The sequence below is a fragment of the Loxodonta africana genome, chromosome 6 (assembly GCF_030014295.1).
Source record: "Loxodonta africana isolate mLoxAfr1 chromosome 6, mLoxAfr1.hap2, whole genome shotgun sequence".
Taxonomy (NCBI): Eukaryota; Metazoa; Chordata; class Mammalia; order Proboscidea; family Elephantidae; genus Loxodonta; species Loxodonta africana.
The window spans coordinates 8,724,864-8,748,449 of record NC_087347.1 but is presented as its reverse complement, the minus strand read 5'-3'; the positions used below and the strand labels follow the sequence as shown (position 1 = coordinate 8,748,449).

General features: G+C 42.5%; 1 protein-coding gene across 2 annotated transcripts in view; it reads left to right on the top strand.

Moving 5' to 3' along the window:
* The window catches only part of TRPM8 (transient receptor potential cation channel subfamily M member 8), a 96,090-nt gene that overhangs the window by 4,100 nt on the left and 68,404 nt on the right, over positions 1-23,586 (top strand). Inside the window, exons 1-7 of one of the 2 annotated variants that reach the window (XM_023557703.2) lie at positions 3,523-4,705; positions 6,471-6,544; positions 10,373-10,529; positions 10,835-11,012; positions 14,139-14,311; positions 21,998-22,172; positions 23,170-23,237. In XM_023557703.2, coding sequence (XP_023413471.2) covers positions 4,577-4,705; positions 6,471-6,544; positions 10,373-10,529; positions 10,835-11,012; positions 14,139-14,311; positions 21,998-22,172; positions 23,170-23,237 — 954 coding nt within the window. In that variant the 5' untranslated portion in view covers positions 3,523-4,576. Of the gene's footprint in view, positions 1-3,522; positions 4,706-6,470; positions 6,545-10,372; positions 10,530-10,834; positions 11,013-14,138; positions 15,307-21,997; positions 22,173-23,169; positions 23,238-23,586 lie in introns of those variants that run through there. The other variant, XM_064286512.1, reaches the window with a different exon arrangement.

Sequence of the window (23,586 nt, the reverse complement as noted above, 5' to 3'; positions counted from 1 at the left end):
TGTGGGTCTCAGTTCACCTCTGAATGCTGGGAAGCTTGTAAGTGACCACATTCATCCCTTTGCTTTGGCTGCTAGGAAGATTAGAGTAGAATTTCTAGAAACGTCCAAAAGAAGCTCTCCACCCATCTGCCCAAAGCCTCATTCATCATCAAGGTCCTTTCCCAGTAACGTCATATCCTCACTCTCTCCTTCTCCACTCCTCGCTCACTGCCCCCCACCCTTCTTCACTGCCTCTTTCCATCTTCTCATTTCCTTCTCTTGTGACCAGCTCTGGGCCCTTTTAAATATTAATCTGTTTAGCCCCTCTAGGCTACTTTGAAGGGACCCTGGTAGCATAGTGGTTAAATGCTCAGCTGCTAACTGAAAGGTCCATGGTTTGAACCCACCAGCAGCAGCTTCGAGGGAAAATGATGTGGCAGTCGGCTTCTGTAAAGACGACAACCTTGGAAACCTGACTGGCTAGTTCTACTCTGTCCTATAGGGTCACTATAAGTCGGAATCGACTTGACAGCAATGGGTTTTTGTGGGTTAGGCTATTTTGAATTTTTCGTTCCCCACAGGATCGAGGAGCTGAGCAGATAAAACACGGTGTTTTCGTAGTGCAGGAAGGAGGCAGAAGGCATGATACCCAAGTGTGACTCATTTCCCTGCCACCCTACTTTTCCTCTTACACCTTATTTGCTCTTCTTATGAAGCCCTAATAGCACTGATAGCAGTAATGATAAACGCACTAGCATTGACCAAGTGATCACCCAGGCACGGTGCCAAGCCTGAGGCAGGCGTACCCTGTTTAATCCCCACAATACACCTATGAGATCAAGCCTGAGGCAGGCGTACCCTGTTTAATCCCCACAATACACCTATGAGATCAAGCCTGAGGCAGGCGTACCCTGTTTAATCCCCACAATACACCTATGAGATCAAGCCTGAGGCAGGCGTACCCTGTTTAATCCCCACAATACACCTATGAGATCAAGCCTGAGGCAGGCGTACCCTGTTTAATCCCCACAATACACCTATGAGATCAAGCCTGAGGCAGGCGTACCCTGTTTAATCCCCACAATACACCTATGAGATCAAGCCTGAGGCAGGCGTACCCTGTTTAATCCCCACAATACACCTATGAGATCAAGCCTGAGGCAGGTGTACCCTGTTTAATCCCCACAATACACCTATGAGATCAAGCCTGAGGCAGGCGTACCCTGTTTAATCCCCACAATACACCTATGAGATGTATTCTTTCAGAGACCGAGAAGTTAACACTCAGAGAGGCTAAGGTGCTAAGCAGTGGTGGAGTTTTTTTTCTGTCTCCCAAACCTACGCTTTTGTTTTGCTCTGTTTTGCTTTCTGTGCCGTTGCATTCTTTCTTGGTGTGTTTATTTGAACTCCTCTTGACATTGTATTTTTTATTATTAAGTAAAAGTACGTTTTCTCATTTTTGTCTGCACGTCTGAATCTCTAGCTTGTGCTATGAGCTAAGAGCATTTCCCAATCTCACAATTTTTTAGAAGTAGACTAATGTCATTAGTTGAGTTTATCAGTCACATGAAATTATCGTCATCAATTACCATTAAATCTTCTGGTGCACCCTTGATGCTATGTTATTGGTGGATTCTTATTACCATTATCCATTGCCATCAAATTGATTCCGATTCTGTGGGACCAGGTATAGAATGTCCCCATAGGGTTTCCCAGGCTGTAATCTTTACAGAAGCAGACTGCCACATCTTTCTCCTCTAGAGTGGCTGGTAGATTCGAACTGCTGACCTCTCGGTTAGCAGCCGAGCACTTAAACACTCAGCTACCAGGGCTTCTTGGATTCTTATTAGGGAGGTCATTTTTTATCCTCACCTGTGTCAGGCAAACATGTTGAGTGGTATCATTTTTCTTGACTTGACTTTCCTACTTCTTATTGAGAGTTCATTAGAGAAATATGCTCAGAGTTCAAGCTAAAGCAAGGGGGTGGCCCTAGATTTAAAACCCATACTTTTAAGCATTATACTATACAAACAAACCAAACCCAGTGCCGTCGAGTCGATTCTGACTCATAGTGACCCTATAGGACAGAGTAGAACTGCCCCATAGAGCTTCCAAGGAGCGCCTGGAACTGCTGACCCTTTGGTTAGCAGCCGTAGCACGTAACCACTATGCCACCAGGGTTTCCAGTTATACTGCCTTCCAAATAGGTGGAACATCAGTGCCTCTTATGTGAATGCCAAACACTGCAGATCTGGTGTATGGAAAGCAGTAACACCCGAGGGGCAATATCGGTGAGGTTTTGAGACCATGAGAGGAATAGATCAGGGTTATATTATGCTACGTTATTAAAAAACAAAAACAAAAAAACCCATTGCCATCGAGTCAATTCTGACTCTTAGCGACCCTATAGGACAGAGTAGAACTGCCACATGGAGTTTCCAAGGGCCACCTGGTGGATTCGAACTACTGACTTTTTGGTTAGCAGACGTAGCTCTTAAACATTATGCCACCACGGTTCCCAATGTTATGTTGCATTTTAATTTGGCATCATGAAGTCATGGTTTCCAAGCTTTATGTGAAACTCAAGCTCCTAGTTGTTGGGGTTGTTGTGAATGAATCAGTCTATTAACTTCGAATCCTGGAGTCCTGTGCACAACTGGACCAATAATATCACGATAAATGGTGAAGAAATCGAAGTTGTCAAGGGTTTCATTCTACCTGAATCAAAAACAATCAATACCCATAGAAGCAGCAGTCAAGAAATCAAATGGTGTATTGCATGGGGCAAATCTGCTGCAAAATACTCATGATTGTGGTTTATGACAGGGAAAGGACACAAATTAAAATCAGCCAAAGGAGGAAATGGTAGGGCAGAGTCTGGGGTGGGGATTGTAAACACAAAGAGTTACTCTCCCGGTAACAATGTGTGACAATACACATGGAGTATTGCCAGCCAGGGAAGCTCACCAAAGCTTCAGCATAGAGTTTTATCGGGGCTTCATTATGTAGGCATGACTGACTGGTTAATTGTCCATGTGAGTGAACTCAATCACCAGGTCAACCGTGTGACCCAGAGCCCCTACCCTAAATGACAAAGTTGACCTTTCTGGCATGACCAGACCTGACCCTAAACAAACGCTCCTATTAGATATGACATAGATTACCTCCCAGAAGCTGAAGGCAAAGGCCAAACCTCTTTTCAGGCAAGACCAAATTCTGTACTGCACAAAAACTAATAACTAATAAAGGCATTTGAAATGTAAGAACAGGGTAGCTTTTTACAGCTCTTATACAGCTTTCTTACTTCTTGTTTGGACTGAAACATGATTAAAAATACACTTTTCCCTTTGCGATGAGATAAGCAGCTTTTCATTGTGAGACAAATGAAATCATTTCCTTGCTGTTGGTGCCCTACTTGGGAGCAATGTGCTGTATGGGAATTATAGTAAATGCCTTACAGGATTGATCTGCGGTTCTACAATAATGTATGTAAAGTACCAGTTAATACTCTGGGCCTCCCTTTGAAATGCCTGGGGAGAGAAGTAAAAGAAGCACGCATTGTTTTAAGCAGCCTGGACCAACCTTTCCGAGCCGTTTTTAGAGAAGTTTCTCAACTGTATGACATTAAAGAGTTTGGTGGCTGGTCTGGTTTAGTAGTCCAGAGGGAAGAGACAGCCCTATTGGGCTGAGGGCTCAGGGATAGAGTTAGCTGAGTTGGGGAGGGTGATCTGTTTTATGTTTTAGACCTCTCTGCATCCAGGGGTTATGGAAGGCGAAGTGGAAGTAGTTTGCAAACAGGAGGATGGTTTTGGGGAATGGTATTCATTCACTCAAATGTCTTAGTCTGGAAGCTCTGCTGAAACCTGTCCACCATGGGTGAGCCTGCTGGTATGTGAAATACCAGTGACATAGCTTCCAGCATCACAGCAACACACAAGTAACCACAGCACGACAGACTGACAGGTGGTGGGCTTATCCTGTACATTCCCTTTGTTTCATATGCATTAATTTAGCAAGTAACCACTGGGAACCATATATATGTGATGTGCTGGGATGGAGAAGACATGATTTCTGTCCTCCTCAGAGCCCCTGTGTGGTGGGGCAGCCAGGCAAGTGGAAGTGGGGGAAGTTATAGTAAGGTACATTCAATGCAGGATCCTGGGGGCGGGGTGCCCAGGAGGGGCCCTAACCCAAGCGTGAGGGAACAAACCAGAAAAAACCCCATTGCCATCAAGTCAATTCAGGCTCATAGTGACCCTATAGGAGAGAGTAAAATTGCCCCGTAGAGTTTCCAAGAAGCACCTGGTGGATTTGAACTGCCAGCCTTTTGGTTAGCAGCCCTAGCTCTTAACCACTGTGCCACCAGGGTTTCCATGAGGGAACAGGGAAGATGTAACTCATGCTGGGTCCCGAAGGATGGAGTGGAACTAGGAAAGAAGAGCAGTGGTCAGGGTGGGGGGTACAATTATCAGCCATCTCTGGTGGGTGGGACAGAGCGATCCGGACGGTGGAAGGAGAAAGCTTTGAGTGAAGCCCCTTTTGCTTTGTAGCACGAACATTTGACCTTGTCTGCCCACAGGTCTCCGCAGCAGAGCAGATGCCGTTCCAGGCAGCCAGGTTCAGCATGAGGAGCAGACGGAAGGGCACGCAGGACAGCACGCTGGACAGCACTCGGACCCTGTACTCCAGCGTGTCGCGAAGCACAGACGTCTCCTGCAGTGAAAGTGTGAGTCGTGTGTGTCACCCAGCAGATGCCGCTGTCATTTGAACGGCATTACTTTAGCTATTATGATTATCTGGGGAACAATACTTTTCCTTAAAAAAAAAAATCACGTCTCAGCGTACAGTGTTTTGTGATGTGAGTTATTTTTGCCAAATGTAGAAGCATTTTCTTTTAGACGTTTTTTTAAGCATTTCTATTTCCAAGCTTACAACCGTAACCTTAATAAGTTGTTAAACAATGCATTTCTTAACTGACTTTTATGCATTTTTAATCCCTGCTGTTTTTGCTTTCGCTTCTCATCCTGTCAGATCTCCTCAGGAATGATTCTTGGGTCTAAGTCCTCTTCTTTAGCTCCATGGCCAGGGTCTTAGTCTGGGTCCCCATGTGCCCTTGTGACAGCCTCCAAATTGCTCTCTTTGCCACCCTTCTCACTTTACTCCAAGCCACCCTCCATGTTGCCTTCAGGGTTATCTTCCTGAAGATGTCCCTAAGTCCTGCTTATGGGGTGAGCTGGACCGGTGGGTGCGAGCAGAAGGCATCTCCCTGTGTGCTGTGTTGATGTCCATCCGCATCCTGGCTGACACCTCAAGTAGTCCCTCCACCCCAAAACCAAAAAAACCCACCGCAGTCCAGCCGATTTCAATTCCTAGCGACCCTGTGGGACGGAGTAGAACTGCCCCATAGGTTTTCTAAGCCTGTAATCTTTACAGACGCAGACCGCCATGTCTTTCTCCCTCAGAGTGCCTGGTGGGTTTGAACCGCTGAGCTCTTGGTTAGCAGCAGATCGCTTTAATCCCTGTGCCACCAGCGGTCCTAGTCCCCCCCACACTTGGTATTAATTGCCTTTATGATTTTTGCCAAACTGATGAGGTGGAGCTCCTTTTCAGACATTTATGGGTTATTCGTATGTCTCTTTTATTAGATGCCTGCTCCTGTCCCCCGTCCATTTCCCCATTGGGCTGTCTGTCTTACTCTTCCTGATTTACAATTCTTCATTGATTCTGCTTACCAATCCTAATGATGGTTAATATATGTTGCAAATATCTTCTCCCAGTTGGAGGACTGTAGGTGTTTTCCAAGTATTTTCCACCCGTTTCTAAATACTTTGCTTCTGCCAACTCAAGGGAAGATTTTGGTTTATAACTACTTGTGATTATTTCTCAGAATTAGGTCCCAGGTATCCCTCACCCGATACCCCTTGAGTCAGAAGTGACTTGATGATAGCAGGTTTGGGTTTTTGTTATTGAACTAGAATGGAGGCGGTGATCAGAGGAAGGGTGTGAGGATGAGGCAGGGGCATCAGACTCTGCCTTGGTTTCAATCTTGTCTTGGTCGCCTGCTAACTCTCTGTCCATCTTGCCCATGGGGAGACAAATACAATGATGGAAGAATACTCTGGAATATATTTTATTCTAAAAGCAAGCATAAGCGCAATGGAGATACTGCATTGATATTTGTATAAAACTATTAACAAATGCTTATAGTCTCCCCGGTAGCCATAGAGATGGGACAACATGATTCGTATGTGTGTAGTAGCATTTATGTACAAGGTAACTTTTAGAAAAATTTGTTTAGTTACAAAAATTTAAAAGTATTCCTCTTTTTAAAAACCTCGTGTACTGAGAAGACATGAAAAGATGAATGTTTTGAGTACGTGGTGGATTCTTAAAGCCTTTGAAGTGTTTTTAGGTCATATTTAGTATTCATTAACAACAGCAGGGGGTGAGAATAAATTAGTAATGTTTTGTCCAATGTTCTTTCTCCAAAGGACTTGGTGAACTTTATTCAAGCAAATTTTAAGAAACGGGAATGTGTCTTCTTTACCAAAGACTCCAAGGCCACGTAAGCGACTATTTTTCCCATTTTTGCTTCCATGTTTAAAAATAAATTATTAACAGCCATTATAACAAAACAAACAAATGTGCTCTAGTTCATTATTAAAGCTCTTTTCATCTGATAATTCTCAGAAATGGTGTGTGAGCTGGAAGAATTTGGCAAGTAGCTTTGCAGTTGTTCCCTACGGCTATGTAATTTGTTTTATATTTTTAGCTTTGGCAAAAGTTGATAAAGTCATGAAGAGAGGCTGTCTTTCCCTTCAGTATTACCAGAAGCCTGGGAGCCCACCTGAGTGGCTGTGGCAATGATGTTGCTGTTTTACAGTGCTTTTTGGCTACTTTGTGCACGTGCACACATGGCAATCTGACTGATACCTCTGTCAGCCCTTTCTTCCTCTCGTTGACTTTGGGCCTTCCACCTACTTGAGTGTTTGTGTATTCTGAGCCTCCTGTGTTTCAGAACAGCAAGGCTGGGTTATACAAGCCATGGGTGTAGCTCAGGTTCTCAATTACTAATCAGTTAATAAGAGGGTGAGTAAACGGATCGAACACCGTTCGTTGACCTTTCCTACATCAGATATGTTGTACTTAGGTGCTGTAGAGTCTGTTCCGACTCATAGCGACCCTATGAGCAATAGAATGAAACACTGCCTGGTCCTGCACCATCTTCACAATCATTGTTAGGCTTGAGCCCATTGTTGCAGCCACTGTGTCAGTCCATCTCGAGGGTCTTCCTCCTTTCCAATGACCCTCTACTTTACCAAGCATGATGTCCTTCTCCAGGGACCAGTCCCTCCTGATAACATGTCCAGAGTACATGAGATGAATTCTCGCCATCCTTGCTTCTAAGGAGCATTCTGGCTGTACTTCTTCCAAGACGGATTTGTTTGTTCTTTTGGCAGTCCATGTATTCAATATTGTTCGCCAACACCACAATTCAAAGGTGAATAGCATTAGATCTATCTGGATATAATTAAATAGTTTTAGTTTTACCTCCTACTCACCTTATTCCCTCTCAGTCCTTCTCTTCTGCCTGCTCTCAATGGAGGAAACAGTCTAGCTATTAACTGATAGTTGTGCAGTAGTTTATAATGAAAATATTGAACCTCTATTGAAAAAAAAAAAAGGAAAAGTTTTTTTTTTTTTTTTATTGAACTAGAGGAGTCCCTGGGTGGAAGGAATGGTTAACATGCTCGGCTGCTAACCAAAAGGTTGGTGGATTGAGCCCACCTAGAGTCACCTTGGAAGAAAGTCCTGACAATCTACTTCTGAAAAACCAGCCATTGAAAACCCTATGGAGCACAGTTCTACTCTGACACACATGGGGCACCATGAGTCAGAATCGACCTGATGACAACTGGTTTGGTTTTTTTGGTTTTGAACTCAAATGGAGTCAGTGATCAGAGGAAGATTTAGGAATGAGGGAGAAGCATTGGAATCTGCTCTGTTTTCAACCTTAGCTTGGCTGCCTGCTAACCGATCTTGAGCCAATTATCCTCCTTCCTGAACCTAATCTTCTCCCAAAAATCTATCAAAGTAGACCTCAAGGTCGGACAGTGGCCATGGTTGCACAACACGTTACATGTCACTGAACTGTACATGTAAAATGTGTTGAAATGGCAAATGTTTTGTTACATATATACTTACCACAATAAAAAAATATACTTCACGGGTTTTGGTAAAATTTCAGTGATAATACATACACTACCCACTGTAGTGCCTCGGAGTGTAAAAAGTTCTCAATAAATGTGTCTCCTTACTTTGTGTGAACTAGAAAATGAACCTCAGAAAAACCAAGCGATTTCTGTCTTGTCACGGCCATAAGCATATTCATCTTGAGTCATTCTGCCAGAGTACAAACTTTTATGAGTCAGCTATTTATTTGCCAAATGTTTTACTGAAAGATTTAGTTGCTAGTCTATTTGTTTGACTGGTGAGGAACAACTTGGATTTACACATGCATTCATTCAACAAATATTTATTAAACATCTACACAGGGTCTCCATGAGTCCAAATTGACTCAAGGGCTACAGTTTTGTTTTTTTTTTTAATGCTACCAAACCCATGGCCGCCAAGTTGATTCTGACTCATAGCAACCCTATAGGACACAGTAGAACTGCCCTACAGGGTTTTCAAGGCTGTAATCTTTATGGAAGCAGACTGTCACATCTTTCTCCCTTGGGGCAGCTGGTGGGTTTGAGCCACTGACTTTTCAGTTGGCAGCCAAGTACTTTAACCACTGTGCCAATGGTCACGCTCCTTGTTTAATGTCACAGGGCCTTTACCTACTTGATTGCTAATACTATGTCCGCTCCACAAGGTAGTTGTCATTATCACTTGACAGACCAGGCAAGTGAGGCCCAGAGAGTTTCAGTATTTTGCCCAAGGTCATGTGGCTACTAGGAGATAGATGAGGGACTTGAGCCCAGGGTCCTTTTCTGGTGGGCCTGCTAGCCGTTAGTGTGACCACATAATTTATTGTGCAAACTGGGGCACTGATCCTCGTGAGGGAGGCACTGGTTATACTAATGCTCGGGCAACAGGTGGAAACTCGGGCTGTCCTGGGCACATCGGGATGTTTGGTCACCCTTGGAGGTGATTGTGTCTTGCTCCCGTGCTCCTTTGCTCTCTCAGATACAAGAAGGCTCCAGCTTGCCAGTTGCTTCAGTGACCAAATGGCTGTCTTACTGTGCTGTTCTCTAGCCTCTTTGGATCAGAACTGTGTTCTCCTTTTCCTTTCGCCACTGTCTTAATAATCTAGTGCTGTTACAGTCGAAATACCACAAGTGGATGGCTTTAACAAAGAGAAATTTATTCTCTCACAGTCTGTTGTTGTTAGGTGCCATTAAGTAGGTTTCAACTCATAGAGACCCTAGGTACAACGGAATGAAACACCGCCCAGTCCTGCGCCATCCTCACAATCGTTGTTATTCTTGAGCCCATTGTTGCAGTCTAGGAGGCTAGAAGTCTGAATTCAGGGTGCCAGCTCCAGGGGAAGACTTTCTCTCTCTGTTGGCTCTGGGGGAAGGTCCTTGTCATCAATCTTCCCCTGGTTGAGGAGATTTTCAGCGCCGGGACCCCAGGTCCAAAGGACACGCTTTTCTCCTGGGTCTTGATTCTTGGTGGTGTGAGGTCTCCCTGTCTCTCTGCTCGTTTCCTTCTTTTATATCTCAAAACAGTTTGGCTCAAGGCACAATCCAATCTTGTACATTGAGTCCTGCCTCATCAACATAACTGCTGCTAATCCTATCTCATCGATATCATAGAGGTAGGATTTACAACACATAGCAAAATCACATCAGACGACAAAATGGTGGACAATCACACAAGACTGGGAATCATGGCCTAGCCAAATTGATACACATATTTTTTGGGGACACAATTCAATCCATGACATGCAACTCAGAACCAGACTATCAGTGGGATGGCAATAAACAGTGGGGATAAGACACCAAAATAATTTTTGAAAAAGCGAGATGATGAAAATAAGACTTGCTGGAGTGGCGTAAAGAGTTTTTGGCTCAGCTACTAACCAAAAGGTTGGTGGTTCAAATCCACCTAGTTGTGCTGTGGAAGAAAGGCCAGGCAATCTACTGCCTTAAGATTACAGCTGTTGAAAACCCTGTGAAGTTCAGTTCTACTCTGACACATATGGAATTGCTATGTGTCAGAATTGGTTTAAGGGCAACGGGTTTGGGTTTTTTGGCAGAGGGCAAAGTTTCTTTTTGTGTGTTTTTAATCTAAATAATTTGTGGTTTATTCAACGAAATGTGATGAATTACTTACGTGGGCTTAGTGAAATCGGTTCCTTCCCTCAATGTCTTATTCCGGTCAGGGAAAACCTGTGCAAGTGTGGCTACACTCAGAACCAGCACATAGAAGGCACCCAGATCAACCAGAACGAGAAATGGAATTACAAGAAACACACCAAGGAACTTCCCACGGATGCCTTTGGGGATATTCAGTTTGAGACGCTGGGGAAGAAAGGAAAGGTAAGCAACAGTTTTCTAGCTCCGTCTCTTCCCAGGGCTGTCTCCAGATCTCCCACCTGTGTCTCGCCCCCTCAGTCTGTTTCCACATTGCCCTGGCTCCCATCCTTCCCCCCAACCCTCAACGCTCCTCTCCTCTTCCTGGGACCCTCCCCGGGTCCTATTCTTCCCCCCACCTCAACGCCCCTCCTCTCTTCCTGGAGCCCTGCTCTGCTCCTATCCTTTTCCCCACGCCCCTCCATGGAGGCGGGGGTGGTCTGGGACTAAGTCCTGACCGTTCACCGTGCTTTTCCTTTCCCCGCCCACAGTATATCCGTTTATCCTGTGACACGGACGCGGAGACCCTCTACGAGCTGCTGACCCAGCATTGGCAACTGAAAACGCCCAACCTTGTCATTTCCGTGACCGGCGGCGCCAAAAACTTCGCCCTGAAGCCACGCATGCGCAAGATCTTCAGCCGGCTGATCTACATCGCACAGTCGAAAGGTGTGGCCGGCGGGCTGGCGGTAGTGTGGCAGGCGACAGTGCGCCCAGCAAGCTAGCGCGGGCAGAATGCAGGGCAGAGACCAAACTGGCATGTGTGAACGCTGCAGAATCCAGATGCTGCTGAGAACTACATGTTCAATCTGTGTCTTATTAAAAGGAACACCCTCAGATGAGTGGAAAGGAGGGAAATCTGGCCCATGCTGTAGGGCTTCACAAAGGCACACTTTATAATCAGCCTAGAGGTGCTTTCTTGCATGGAAACATAGCATTCTATGTTTCTCTTAATCTTATATGGTTTTCATTCTATTATTTCTATACATAAAATTTACCCTGGTAATTTTGGTGAAGGAAAAAATTAATTTGCTTACTGTTTATGCAGTTTGGGAATAATGACAGTGCCTGAAGTTGGAAAGCACCAGGTACCTGTTTGAGATCAAAACAAGTGACTTGGGCTTTAAAAAACAACAACAACAAAAAGCCTGTTTTCATCCAGTTTATTTCAACTCATAGTGAGCATACAGGACAGAGTACAACTGCCCCATACAGTTTCCAAGGAGTGCCTGGTAGATTTGAACTGCCAACATTTTGGTTAGCAGCCATAGCACTTAACTGCTATGCCATTAAGGTTTCCAGCTTGGGCTTACTTACTTGAAATATTCAGCTTAGCATTTCATTTCTTTGAGACTTTTTTTTTTTTTTTTGAAAAATGCAAACCTATGGAAAAGTTGCAAGAAAAATAAACATCTATACATCCTTCTCCTAGATTCACAAATAATTAACATTATCCCACATTTCTCTTATCTCTTTTTGTAAATATACATAGATTGTGATTTTTTTTTTAAAGGTCATTTGAGAGTAAGTTGCAGGCATTATGGCCCTTAGCTCCTAAGTACTTCAGTGTGCATTTCCTAAGGCTAGGGATGTTATACAGCAAAATAACAATTTTCAAACCCGGGAAAGCTAACATTAACCAATACTGTTATCTAACAAACAGTCCATTTTCTAATTTTGCTGTGTTGGGGTAATTAGCAAAAGAGTTTTGTTTTGGATTTTTTCTGGGAGCTAATCCACTTAGCTTTTCATATCTTTTTAGTTTCTTTCATCTGGAGCTGATCCTCAACCTTTCTTTGACCTTTATAACATTTTTGAAGAGCACAGGCCAATTGCTGAGTAGATTGTCCCTCAATTTGGGTTTGATTGATGTTTCTTCATGATTAGAAAGACCATCAGTTTATTTAGGTTAACTTTCTTTTTAACTTCTTTTACTAAGAATATTAGTTGACTGACAGAACTAAAAAAACAATGTTTTATTTTATATATGGGCATTTTCTTAATATTAAAAGGAAACAGTGAGATGGTCATTTCTTCTAAATTTTCTGCCTAGCCAGAGGGGGCCACTTCAGGTAGTTCTTTTGTTAGAAAATAGAGCAACTTAGCTACTTTACTACTAAATCCTGAACATACATCATTGATTCAATCATCTGACAAATACTTATTAAATGCTTGCTATGTGCCAGGAGCTGTTCTAGATGCTGGGAATATGTTGTTAGTCGCCATTGAGTTGGCCCTGACTTATGGCGACCCCATCCACAAAAGAGTGAAATGCGTTTCTCTGCCATGTTCATGATCATAGCGCTATATTGGACACCTGTTGTGGTCCATAGGCTTTCCGTTGGTTAATTTTCAGAAGTAGATCATCAGACCTTTCTTCCAAGCCTTAGCCTGAGGATACAGCAGAGAACAAAACAGACAGAACTCCCCGGCCTGGAGGAGTGCACACACATTCTACTTAGATGAAATGAAGTAGAGAGCTGGGAAGTAGAGAGTATTATCATACTCTGTGTTGGCCATGTGGAGTGCTGCGTTCAATTCCAGTGGCCTCATTTTAAAGAGGAATGTTGACAACTGAATATGTTTAGAGGAAGGAGACTGGGTGTTGAGGGCTCTGGAATTCACATCCAGTGAGAACTGGATGAAGGAATTGGATATGAAACGTTTAGGGAAGGCATCACATTTACCTCAATATATGAGAAGGGCTTTTATGTAAGAGATGACTAAACTTGTTCCTTATTGCTGAAGACAGTAGTAAAATTAGAGAATGGAAGCCAGTAGTGAGCAAAAGGACTTTGTAACCATTAGAAGAGTGTTATGTTGCTGCTCTGAGGTGAACTTCCATCACCAGAGCTAATCAAGAGAGGCCAGTGACCAACCGTGTTGGTAGGATTCCTGCATGGGTAGCATATTAGACAAGCATGATTTCCAACTTTAGATTCTATTATCATGCTAAAGAATACCTTTGTAGGTATTTTATTTACTTTCATTTTACAAAAATAAAATAATAAAATAAAACTACAAAACCCTTGACATTGCAGAGATCATCATATGTAAGCCATAAAAATATTATTGTGCAAAATTGTGCAATTATAAAGCAAAGCTAAATTGTTGGCACCAGGACCATCCCAGGAAGATCCATGATGAACCGACCAAGGCAGAGATCTTAGAATAGGGTACAGTACTGTCTAACTTGCTTAAGAGCTCTGGCATTTTTCATCCATATATTCACCTGAGAGGCTGGTTATAGATGCAGATTCCCTGCCCCCACACCAACAGAGTCTGATCCAGTAGCTCTGGACTGGGGCCTGAGATCCCTAGTGGCACAAACGGTTTGCACTGCACCACTAACCTAAATGTTGGCGGTTCGACTCACCCAGTCGTACCCAGTGGAAAAAAGCCCTGGTGATCTGCTTCCGTTAAGATTGTTGTTGTTGTTGTTGTTGTTAGGCGCTGTCGAGTCAGGTCTGACTCATGGTGACCCTGTGTACAACAGAACGAAACATGGCCTGATCTTGCTCCGTCCTCACAGTGGTTGTTATGCATGAACCCGTCGTTGTAGCCACTGTGTCAATACATCTCGTTGAGGATCTTCCTCTTTTTCACTGACCCTTACTTTACCAAGCATGGTAATAAGATTATAGCCAAGAAAACCCTATGGAGCAGTTCTACTCTGTAACACATGAGGTCAGCATGAGTTGAAATCGACTCATTGGCAACTAATAGCCCAGAATCATTATTTTTTAATGACGACCCAGCACCATCTGAGTGCTTGCTGTTCTCCTTCCTTGACAGGAGCTTGGATTCTCACAGGAGGCACTCACTATGGCCTGATGAAGTACATTGGGGAGGTGGTGAGAGACAACACCATCAGCAGGAACTCTGAGGAGAACATTGTGGCCATTGGCATAGCAGCCTGGGGCATGGTCTCCAACCGGGACACCCTCATCAGGAACTGCGATGCTGAGGTATGGGTGGGACAGGAGTAGGTCTGCAAGGTAACGTGGGAGAATGACCTCGGAATGGTCTGAACTTTGGGACTCCGTGGTGGCACTGGTTCACCGGGAAGTCTGCCTTTTGGGACGTCAGGAGTTAATAAAATAATCAAAGAACACATTTTCAACTTGGGAAGGAGTTAACAATGGAAAGCGCTTGACTGCTAACAGAAACGTCAACTGTTTGAAACTACCTAGTGGCTCCTCAGAAGAAAGATATGGCAGTCTGCTTACGTAGAGATTTATAGTCTTGGAAACCTTGTGGGGTTGCCATGAGTCAGAATCGGGTTTGGTTTTTTTGTTTTTGGTGTTTTGTTCACTAAAATTGCTTCCCAGCATATATTGCTAGAGTCAGGCTTTTTAGTTTTATACCTATGATTTGAATTTCTACTCAAGCCCTTAAGTAGGGACCAAGCAATAAAGATAGTTATGACGTGATATGACTATCTTTAATGCTCGGTCAACACTTGAGGGAATTCAAATCAGTTGCCACGGTCTCTGGTTAATTTGGCACTAAGAAAACTGTGAGGTTCCTCCCTCTCCTCAAAAAAAAAAAAGGGAAGTTGTCTATGAGCATTTTTAGAGGGTAAACCAAAACCAAACCAAACCCATTGCCGTCGAGTGGATTCCGACTCATAGCGGCCATATAGGACAGAGTAGAACTGTGCCATAGGGTTCCCAAGGAGCAGCTAGTGGGTTCGAGTGGCCAACCTTTTGGTCAACAGCCATAGCACTTAACCACTACACCACCAGGGTTTCCTTTTAGAGAGTAATCAACGTGTATGTCATGTTTGAAATACAAGGTAGACATATGGGCTTTTGTATCAAGTATGAAATTTTGAAGACAGCATTTTCTAGTGAGTTTAGGGTCTCCTTAATTAACAGGTGCTCTTTGCAGAGAAATGTTGGACCAGATGTTCAGAAATCCAAATTTAATCTTAATCTTCTTCCATCTAGGACTCCTTAGAAATTTAGACAGCAATGTTAAAGATTTTTGGAATTGCTATGGTTCTCTCTCTCTCACTTTTTTTTTTTTTTTAATTTTTCTCATTTTTGTGTCTCTATTCTCATTTTTGAGGCTTATAAGGGGCAGAGGACACTGGCAAGGCATTTCTTGAGCATCTTCAAGGAGGCAGCTTGGTGGAGTGGGAAGAAGATGGACTTTGGGGTCAGAGAAGTCTAGGTTTGAGGAACTATTGAGTTGCATAGTAGCTTGAATGAGTTCCCTTCCCTTAGGTTTTAGAATAATAACTTTGCACTATGTACTTGGAAGGAGCCCTAGTGACGCAGTGGTTAAGAGCTTGACTGCTAACCGAAGGTTGGCAGTTCAAATCCACCAGCCGCTCCTTGGAAGCCCTATGGGACAGTTCTACTCTGTCCTATAGGGTCGCTATGAGTCGAAATCGACTCTACAGATAAGGAGCCCTGGAGGTGCAGTAGTTAAGCGCTCTGCTGCTAACTGAAAGGTCAGTGATTGGAACCCCCCAGCTGCTCTGTGGGAGAAAGATGTGGCAGCCTGTTTCTGTAAAGATTACAGCCTTGGAAACCCTACAGGGCAGTTCTACTCTGAATCGGAATCGAGTCAACGGCAGTGGGTTTGTTTTTTTTAACACTTGGATAGATGTACCTAGTAATGCTGAGCAAATGGCAGCCTTTATGGTTATTAATAGATGTTCAGCCAGGGAGGCCAAAATGGTCTCATATCAAATGCCAACTTCAGTGGGTGAATATTAGATTTGAGTAGGATTCTGAGGACAGTTGCAGACTGAGTGGGACAGAATGCCATTATTTATTTGCAATGTTTTTCAGGCACATGGAAGTCAACTTAGTGTGTATAGTTACACTCCTGCGATGGATACATTAAATATATTAATGCATATTTCACAGATTCATAGAATCACAAAAACAACCCTATAAAGTAGGTATTTTTACCCCTGAATTGGGATAAAGAAAGACTTCAGAAATTTATAGGACCTATTCCTTTCAACAAGTGAAACTTGAAATGAGTATGATGTTGTCGTTGTTGTTAGGTGCCATTGAGTCAGCTCCGGCTCAGCATACAACTCTGTGTACAACAGAACAAAATACTGCCTGGTCCTGTGCCATCCTCACAATTGTTGCTATGCTTGAGCCCATCATTGGAGCCACTGTGTCAGTCCATTTTGTAGAGGGTCTTCCTTTTTTTTGCTGACCCTCTACTTTACCAAGCATGATGTCCTTCTTCAGGGACTGGTCCTTCCTGATAACATGCCCAAAGTATTTGAAACGAAGTCTTGCCATCCTTGCTTCTAAGGAGCATTCTGGCTGTACTTCTTCCAAGACAAATTTGTTTGTTCTTTTGGCAGTCTCTGGTGTATTCAATATTCTTCACCAACACCATGATTCAAAGGCGTCAATTCTTCTTTGGCCTTCCTTATTCATTGTCAACTTTCGCATGCATATGAGGTTATTGGACATACTATGGATTGGGTCAGGTGCACCTTAGCCCTCAAAGTGACAAGATGAATATGCAAAGATTAAACAGAAAGTGTCAACCACTTAAAAATTAAGAAACAAACAGACAAACAATATTCTGTTAAATAACTGTCATGGATTAAATTGTGTCCCCCCAAAATATGTATGAACTTGGTTAGGCCATGATTCCCAGTATTGTGTGATTGTCCTCCATTTTGTGATGTAATTTTCCTATGTGTTATAAATCCTAATCTTTCTGCCTGTGGTTAATAAGATTAGATTATGTTAAAGAGGATTAGCGTGGGATATAATACCCTTATTCAGGTCACATCCCTGATCCAATGTAAAGGGAGTTTCCCAGGGGTGTGGCCTGCACCACCTTTTATCTTACAAGAGATTAAAGGAAAGGGAAGTGAGCAGAGAGTTGGGGACTTCATACCACCAAGAAAGCATAGCCAGGAGCAAGCATTCTTTGGACCCGAGGTCCCTGCACTGAGAAGCTCCTAGCCTGGGGGAAGATTGATGACAAGGACCTTTCTCCAGAGCCAACAGAGAGAGAAAGCTTTTCCCTGAAGCTGGCACCCCTGAATTTGAACTTCTAGCCTACTAGACTGTGAAAGAACAAACTTTGTTTGTTGAAACTATCCACTTGTTGTATTTCTAACTATTGGGTCAAAAATGAACTTTCAAAAATATAATTGCAGATAACTTAAAAACAGTGAAAATGAAAGCATTACATAGTAAGACTAACAGTACAGGGCCAAAGCTGCACTTGGAGTGAAAGGCATAGCCATATGCCTTTGTTAGTAAAAATAAGGAAAGTGACTACGCGAAGGCATTGTACTGTGTGGATCATAACAAATTATGGATAACACTGTGAAGGATGGAAATTCCAGAACACTTAATTGTGGTCATGAGGAACCTGTACATATATCAAGAGACAGTCATTCGAATAGAACAAGGAGATACTGCATGGTTTAAAGTCAGGAAAGCTGTGTGTCAGGGTTGTATCCTTTCACCATACTTATTCAATCTGTATGCTTAGCAAATAATCTGAGAAGCTGGGCTGTATGAAGAAGAACGGGGCATCAGGATTGGAGGAAGACTCGTTAACAACCTGTATTATGTAGATAACACAGCCTTGCTTGCTGAAAGTAAAGAGGACTTGAAGCATTTCCTGATGAAGCTCAAAGACTATAACCGTCGGTATGGAGTATGCCTCAACGTAAAGAAAACAAAAATCCTCACAACTGGACCAATAAGCCACATCATGATAAATGGAGAAAGACTGAAGTTGTTTAGGATTTCATTTTACTTGGATCTGTAATCAAAACCCATGGAAGCAGCAGTTGAAAAATGAAAAGATGCATTGCATGGGGCAAATCTGCTGAAAAGACCTCTTCAACAGGTTAAAAAACAAAGACGTCACCTTGAAGACTAAGGTGTGCCTGACACAAGCCATGGTGTTTTCAATCGCCTCATATGCATGCGAAAGCTGGACAATATGAATAAAGAAGACAGAAGAAGAATTGACGCCTTTGAACTATGGTGTTGGCAAAGAATATTGAATATACCACAGATTGCCAAAGAATGAAGAAATCTGTCTTGGAAGAAGTACAACCAGAATGCTCCTTAGAAGCAAGGATTGGGAGACTTTGCCTCACATACTTTGGGCATGTTATCAGGAGGGATCAGTGCCTGGAGAATGACGTCATGCTTGGTAAAGTAGAGGGTCAATGAAAAAGAGGAAGACACTCAAAGAGATGGACTGACCAATGGCTGCAGCAATGGGCTCAAGACTAACAACAATTTTGAGGATGCTGCATGACCAGGCAGTGTTTGGTTCTGTTGTACATAGGGCCTCTATGAGTCAGAACCAACTCAACAGCACCTAATAACAGCAACAACAAGGAAAGTAAAAAATAATTCAATAGTAATAATAATATCTAACACTTATTTAATAGTACTTTCTATACCTGGTTCTAGTCTAAGTGTTTTACATACGTTAACTCATTTAATCCTCATGACAATCCTATGAGGTAAGTACTGTTACCCTCTGTCTTAGTCATCTAGTGCTTCTGTAACAGAAATAGCACAAGTGGATGCCTTTAACAAAGAGAAATTTATTCTCTCACAGTCCGGTGGGCTAGAAGTCTGAATTCAGGGCACTGGTGCCAGGCGAAGGCTTCCTCTCTGTGTTCCTTGTCATTAGTCTTCTCTTGGTCTGGGATCATCTCAGCACAGGAACTTCAGGTCCAAAGAATGCGCTCTGCCTTTGGCGTTGGTTTCTTGGTGGTATGAGGTCCCCGTGTCTCTCTGCTAACTTCTCCCTTTTATATCTTAAAAGAGATTGGCTTAAGACACTATCTAATCTCGCGGATCTCATCAATATAACTGCTGCTAATCCATCTCATTATATCATAGTGATAGGACTTATAACACACAGGGAAATCACATCGGATGACAAAATGGTAGACAATCATACAATACTGGGAATCATGACCTCGCCAAGTTGGCAGATATTTTTTGGGGACACAATTCAATCCATGACACCCTCTCATTGTAGATGAGAAAACTGAGACATAGAGAAAGTGAGACACTTTTAGAATTCACACAGCTAGTAAGTGGCAGAGGCCAGGTTCGCAGCCTTTAACCACTGGTACCGGTACCAATTGCTGTTGAGTCTACGCCAACACGTGGCAATCCCATGTGTGTCAGAGTACAGCTGTGTTCCATAGGGTTTTCAATGGCTGATTTTTTGGGAGGATGTCCTACATATATCTTGTTATTTCTGGAGATTTTGTATATTTATTGCTAGTGTGAATGGGATCTTTATTCCGTTTGATTTTTGAAGAGATTTTTGCTGGTGTACATGAAAATATTAACTTGTTTGCTGTTGTTTTGAATCAGACACTTTAATGATCTCTTTTCCCAGTTCTAATAGTTTTGCAGTTGATTCTCTGGTGTTCTAGGCTTATAACCATATTATTGGTAAGTAGTTACTTTGTCTTTCTTTTTTTTTTTTATAGTGCTTTAAGTGCAAGTTTACAATTCAAATCAGTTTCTCATACAAAAACTTATACACACGTTGTTATGTAACCCTAGTTGCTCTCCCTACACAGTGACAACACATTCCTCTCTACCCTGTATTTCCTGTGTCCATTAAACCAGGTCCTGCCCCCTCTGCTTTCTCATCTTGCCTCTAGACAGGAGCTGTCCACATAGACTCATGTATCAACTTGAGCTAAGAAACGCAGTCCTTATCAATACCATAAATAATTACTTTTTAAAACAGCTCTTCCATTTTAATTATACCTTGTATTTTTTGCTCATTTTGTTGCCTTGGCTACAATGTCCAGAGTAATGTTAAACAATAGTGATGAAAACAGGTATCCTTAAAAGATACCTGCTATCGCTACTAAGGAAATCCTGGTGGCGTAGTGGTTAAGAGCTAAGGCTGCTAACCAAAAGGTTGGCAGTTCAAATACACTAGGTGCTCCTTGGAAACTGTGGGGCAGTTCTATTCTGTCCTATAGGACTGCTATGAGTCAGAATCAACTCTATGGCAGTAGGTTTTATGGGTTTATTGCCACTAAAAACTGGTTGCCATGGACTCAATTCCAACTCATAGCAACCCTATAGTACAGAGTAGAACTGACCCATAGGATTTCCAAGGAGCAGCTCATGGATTGCAACTGCTAACCTTTTGGTTAGCAGCTGAACTCTTAACTACCGCACCACTAGAGCTATCACCACTAGTGGGAATGATTCTAGTATTTCACCAGTAAATAGGACATTGGCTAAAGGTTCAACATACATTATTGTTGTTGTTGTTAGGTGCCGTTGAGTTGGTTCCAACTCATATTGACCCTGTGCACAACAGAACAAAACACTGCTCAGTCCAGCACCATCGTCACAATCGTTGTTAGTCTTGAGCCCATTGTTGTAGCCACTGTGTCAGTCCATCTCATTGAGGGTCTTCTTCTTTTTTGCTGACCCTCTACTCTACCAAGCCTGATGTCCTTCTCCAGGCACTGGTCCCTCCTGATAACATTTCCAAAGTATGTGAGATGTAGTCTCGCCATCCTTGCTTCTAAGGAGCATTCTGGTTGTACTTCTTCAAAGACAGATTTTTTCATTCTTTTGTCAGTCCATGGTATATTTAATATTCTTCGCCAACACCATAATCCAAAGGCAACAATTCTTCCTAATTCCTTGTCCAGCTTTCACATGCATATGGGGTGATTGAAAATATCACGGCTTGGGTCAGGCACACCGTAGTCCTTAGAGTGACATCTTTGCTTATATTTTTTAAAATCAAGAATGAATGTTGAGTTTTATGAAATGTCTTTTTGCACTTATTGGGTTGTTATTTTTCTCCTTTAACCCATAATCTGATGGACTGAATTCTGGAAACAACACTAGTTGTTTGTTAATAATCCTGCTGAGTTCCACAGTAAATAATTTGTTAGAATCTTTGTCTCTAATTCATTAGAGAACTTGGCCTTTGACTTTGTTATTCTCTGGTATCCAGCATAGCACAAACTATCTGCTTAATTGTGGTCCCACAACCATGTGCTTCTCAAAGACTGTCTTATGGTAGATTCCCGATAAATAGGTGCATGTGTGTAAAGCAGAGGGTCAACAAAAATGAGGGAAACCCTTAATGAGATGGATTCACAATAGCCACACCATGGACTCAGGCATACCAATGATCACGAGGATGGCACAGGACTGGGAAGTGATTTGTTTTGTTATATATAAGGTTGCCATGAGTTGGAGTGGACTCCACGGCAACAACAATGATATCAATGCCTACCTCTAATTTTAGCCTTGTATCCAGACAGACAGACAGACACACATGCACACGCACACTTCTCCCTGAACAATATCAATTTCAAATGAATTTATACAAAAGGGTACAGTGTAATAGAACAAGAACTGGATTCAGAATCTGGTCCTTGCATTGTAACTGGCCATTTATGTGACAATGGACAAGTGACCCAAACATTTTGAAATTCATATTTAAAATGAAGGCCTGTGCTATAAGATCACCAAGACGATTCTGAATTTAGGAACCTGGACAGGGGGCATCAATAGTGTTGAACCCAAAGGATTATCTTCAACGTGAACACACAAAAAATGTCATCATGCATCTTGGCCAACAAGTAAAATTTCAACGATGAGCTTCTTTGTACTTTTCAGGGGTATTTTTTAGCCCAATACATTATGGATGACTTCAAGAGGGATCCTCTGTATATCCTGGACAACAATCACACCCATCTGCTGCTCGTGGACAACGGCTGCCATGGACACCCCACTGTTGAAGCAAAGCTTCGGAATCAGCTGGAGAAGTACATCTCTGAGCGCACGATTCATGGTCAGTGTTTAGGAAATGAGACATCAGACATGCACACTAACAACAGCAGTAGCAGTGCTAACAACAAAACACCAAAAACCAAACCTGTTGCTGTCCAGTCAGTTCCAACTGTATAGCGACCCTATAGAGCAGAGTAGGCCCCATAGAATTTCCAAGGCTGTAATCTTCACAGAGGCAGATTACCACAGTTTTCTCCTGGTGGGTTTGAACCACTGGTCTTTTAGTTAGCAGCCAAGTGCTTAACCACTGCACTAGCAGGGCTCCCCAGCACCAATAATAGCTATTAAGTAAAGTGTGATAGTCCCGCTTGATCAGGTATCTTCATTGTTCAAGAGCTGTTATTTCCTGTTTTTCTTCAGTATACTTGTTGTATGTCGATTCTGACTCATAGGGACCTATATGACAGAGTAGAATTGCCCCTTAGGATTTTCTAGGCTATAATCTTTACTAGAGCAGGTCATCAGGTATTTTCTCCCAAGGAACTGCTGGTGGGTTAGAACTATCTACTTTTTGGGTAGCAGCCGAGCGCTTAAGCATCGCACCACCAGGGATCCTTTGATATACTTAGAGTGGCAATAATGAAAAAAGGTTGAGAAACATGAATCTAAATTTTAACTAAAACTTAAGATAGTGATGAAATCATAACAGCCCAAGGTAATTATTAACATTTATGGGGATTAAACAGAGTGAGTTGTTTTTCCTATGCTCTGTATAAAATTAATTTTTGAAACCTACAAAAATGAGGCTTAGCAGACTATATATGATTGCATTTTTCTTATAACTTTAAAAAAATTTATTGTAGTGAAAATATGCGTACCAAAACATATGCCATCTCAACAATTTTTACATTTCCTTGTAACTTTTTGTTGAACTGTAATTATTTCAGGAATGGACTGATGATGGGTTGGAAGGCTGGAATGAAAGTGAAAAGATGTTCTGGAATTTAACCATAGTTGTTGGGAAGCCTAAAATCGACTTTACTTTTTATGTGTTACAGATTCCCATTATGGTGGTAAGATCCCCATTGTGTGTTTTGCCCAAGGAGGTGGAAAAGAGACATTGAAAGTGAGTTCTGGTTTAGTTTTCTAGAAGTTCAGTTGAAAAGCTTACCCAACGAATTCCTATTTTCAAGACTTTCGGGCTCATTTTTCCCTTGACTAATTTCATTTACTACAGCAAGTAGGCAATGACTTTCCCTTAATGTAATGTTCCACCACCCATCTGTCAGTTGTTGTACTGTGGTGGCATGTGTGTTGCTGTGATGCTGGAAGCTACGCCGGTGGTAGGTATTTCAAATACCAGCAGGGCCATCCATGGTGGACAGGTTTCAGCAGAGTTTCCAGACTAAGACAGATAAGGAAGAAGGGCCCATTGATCTATTTCCCAACATTAGGCAATGAAAACCTTATGGATC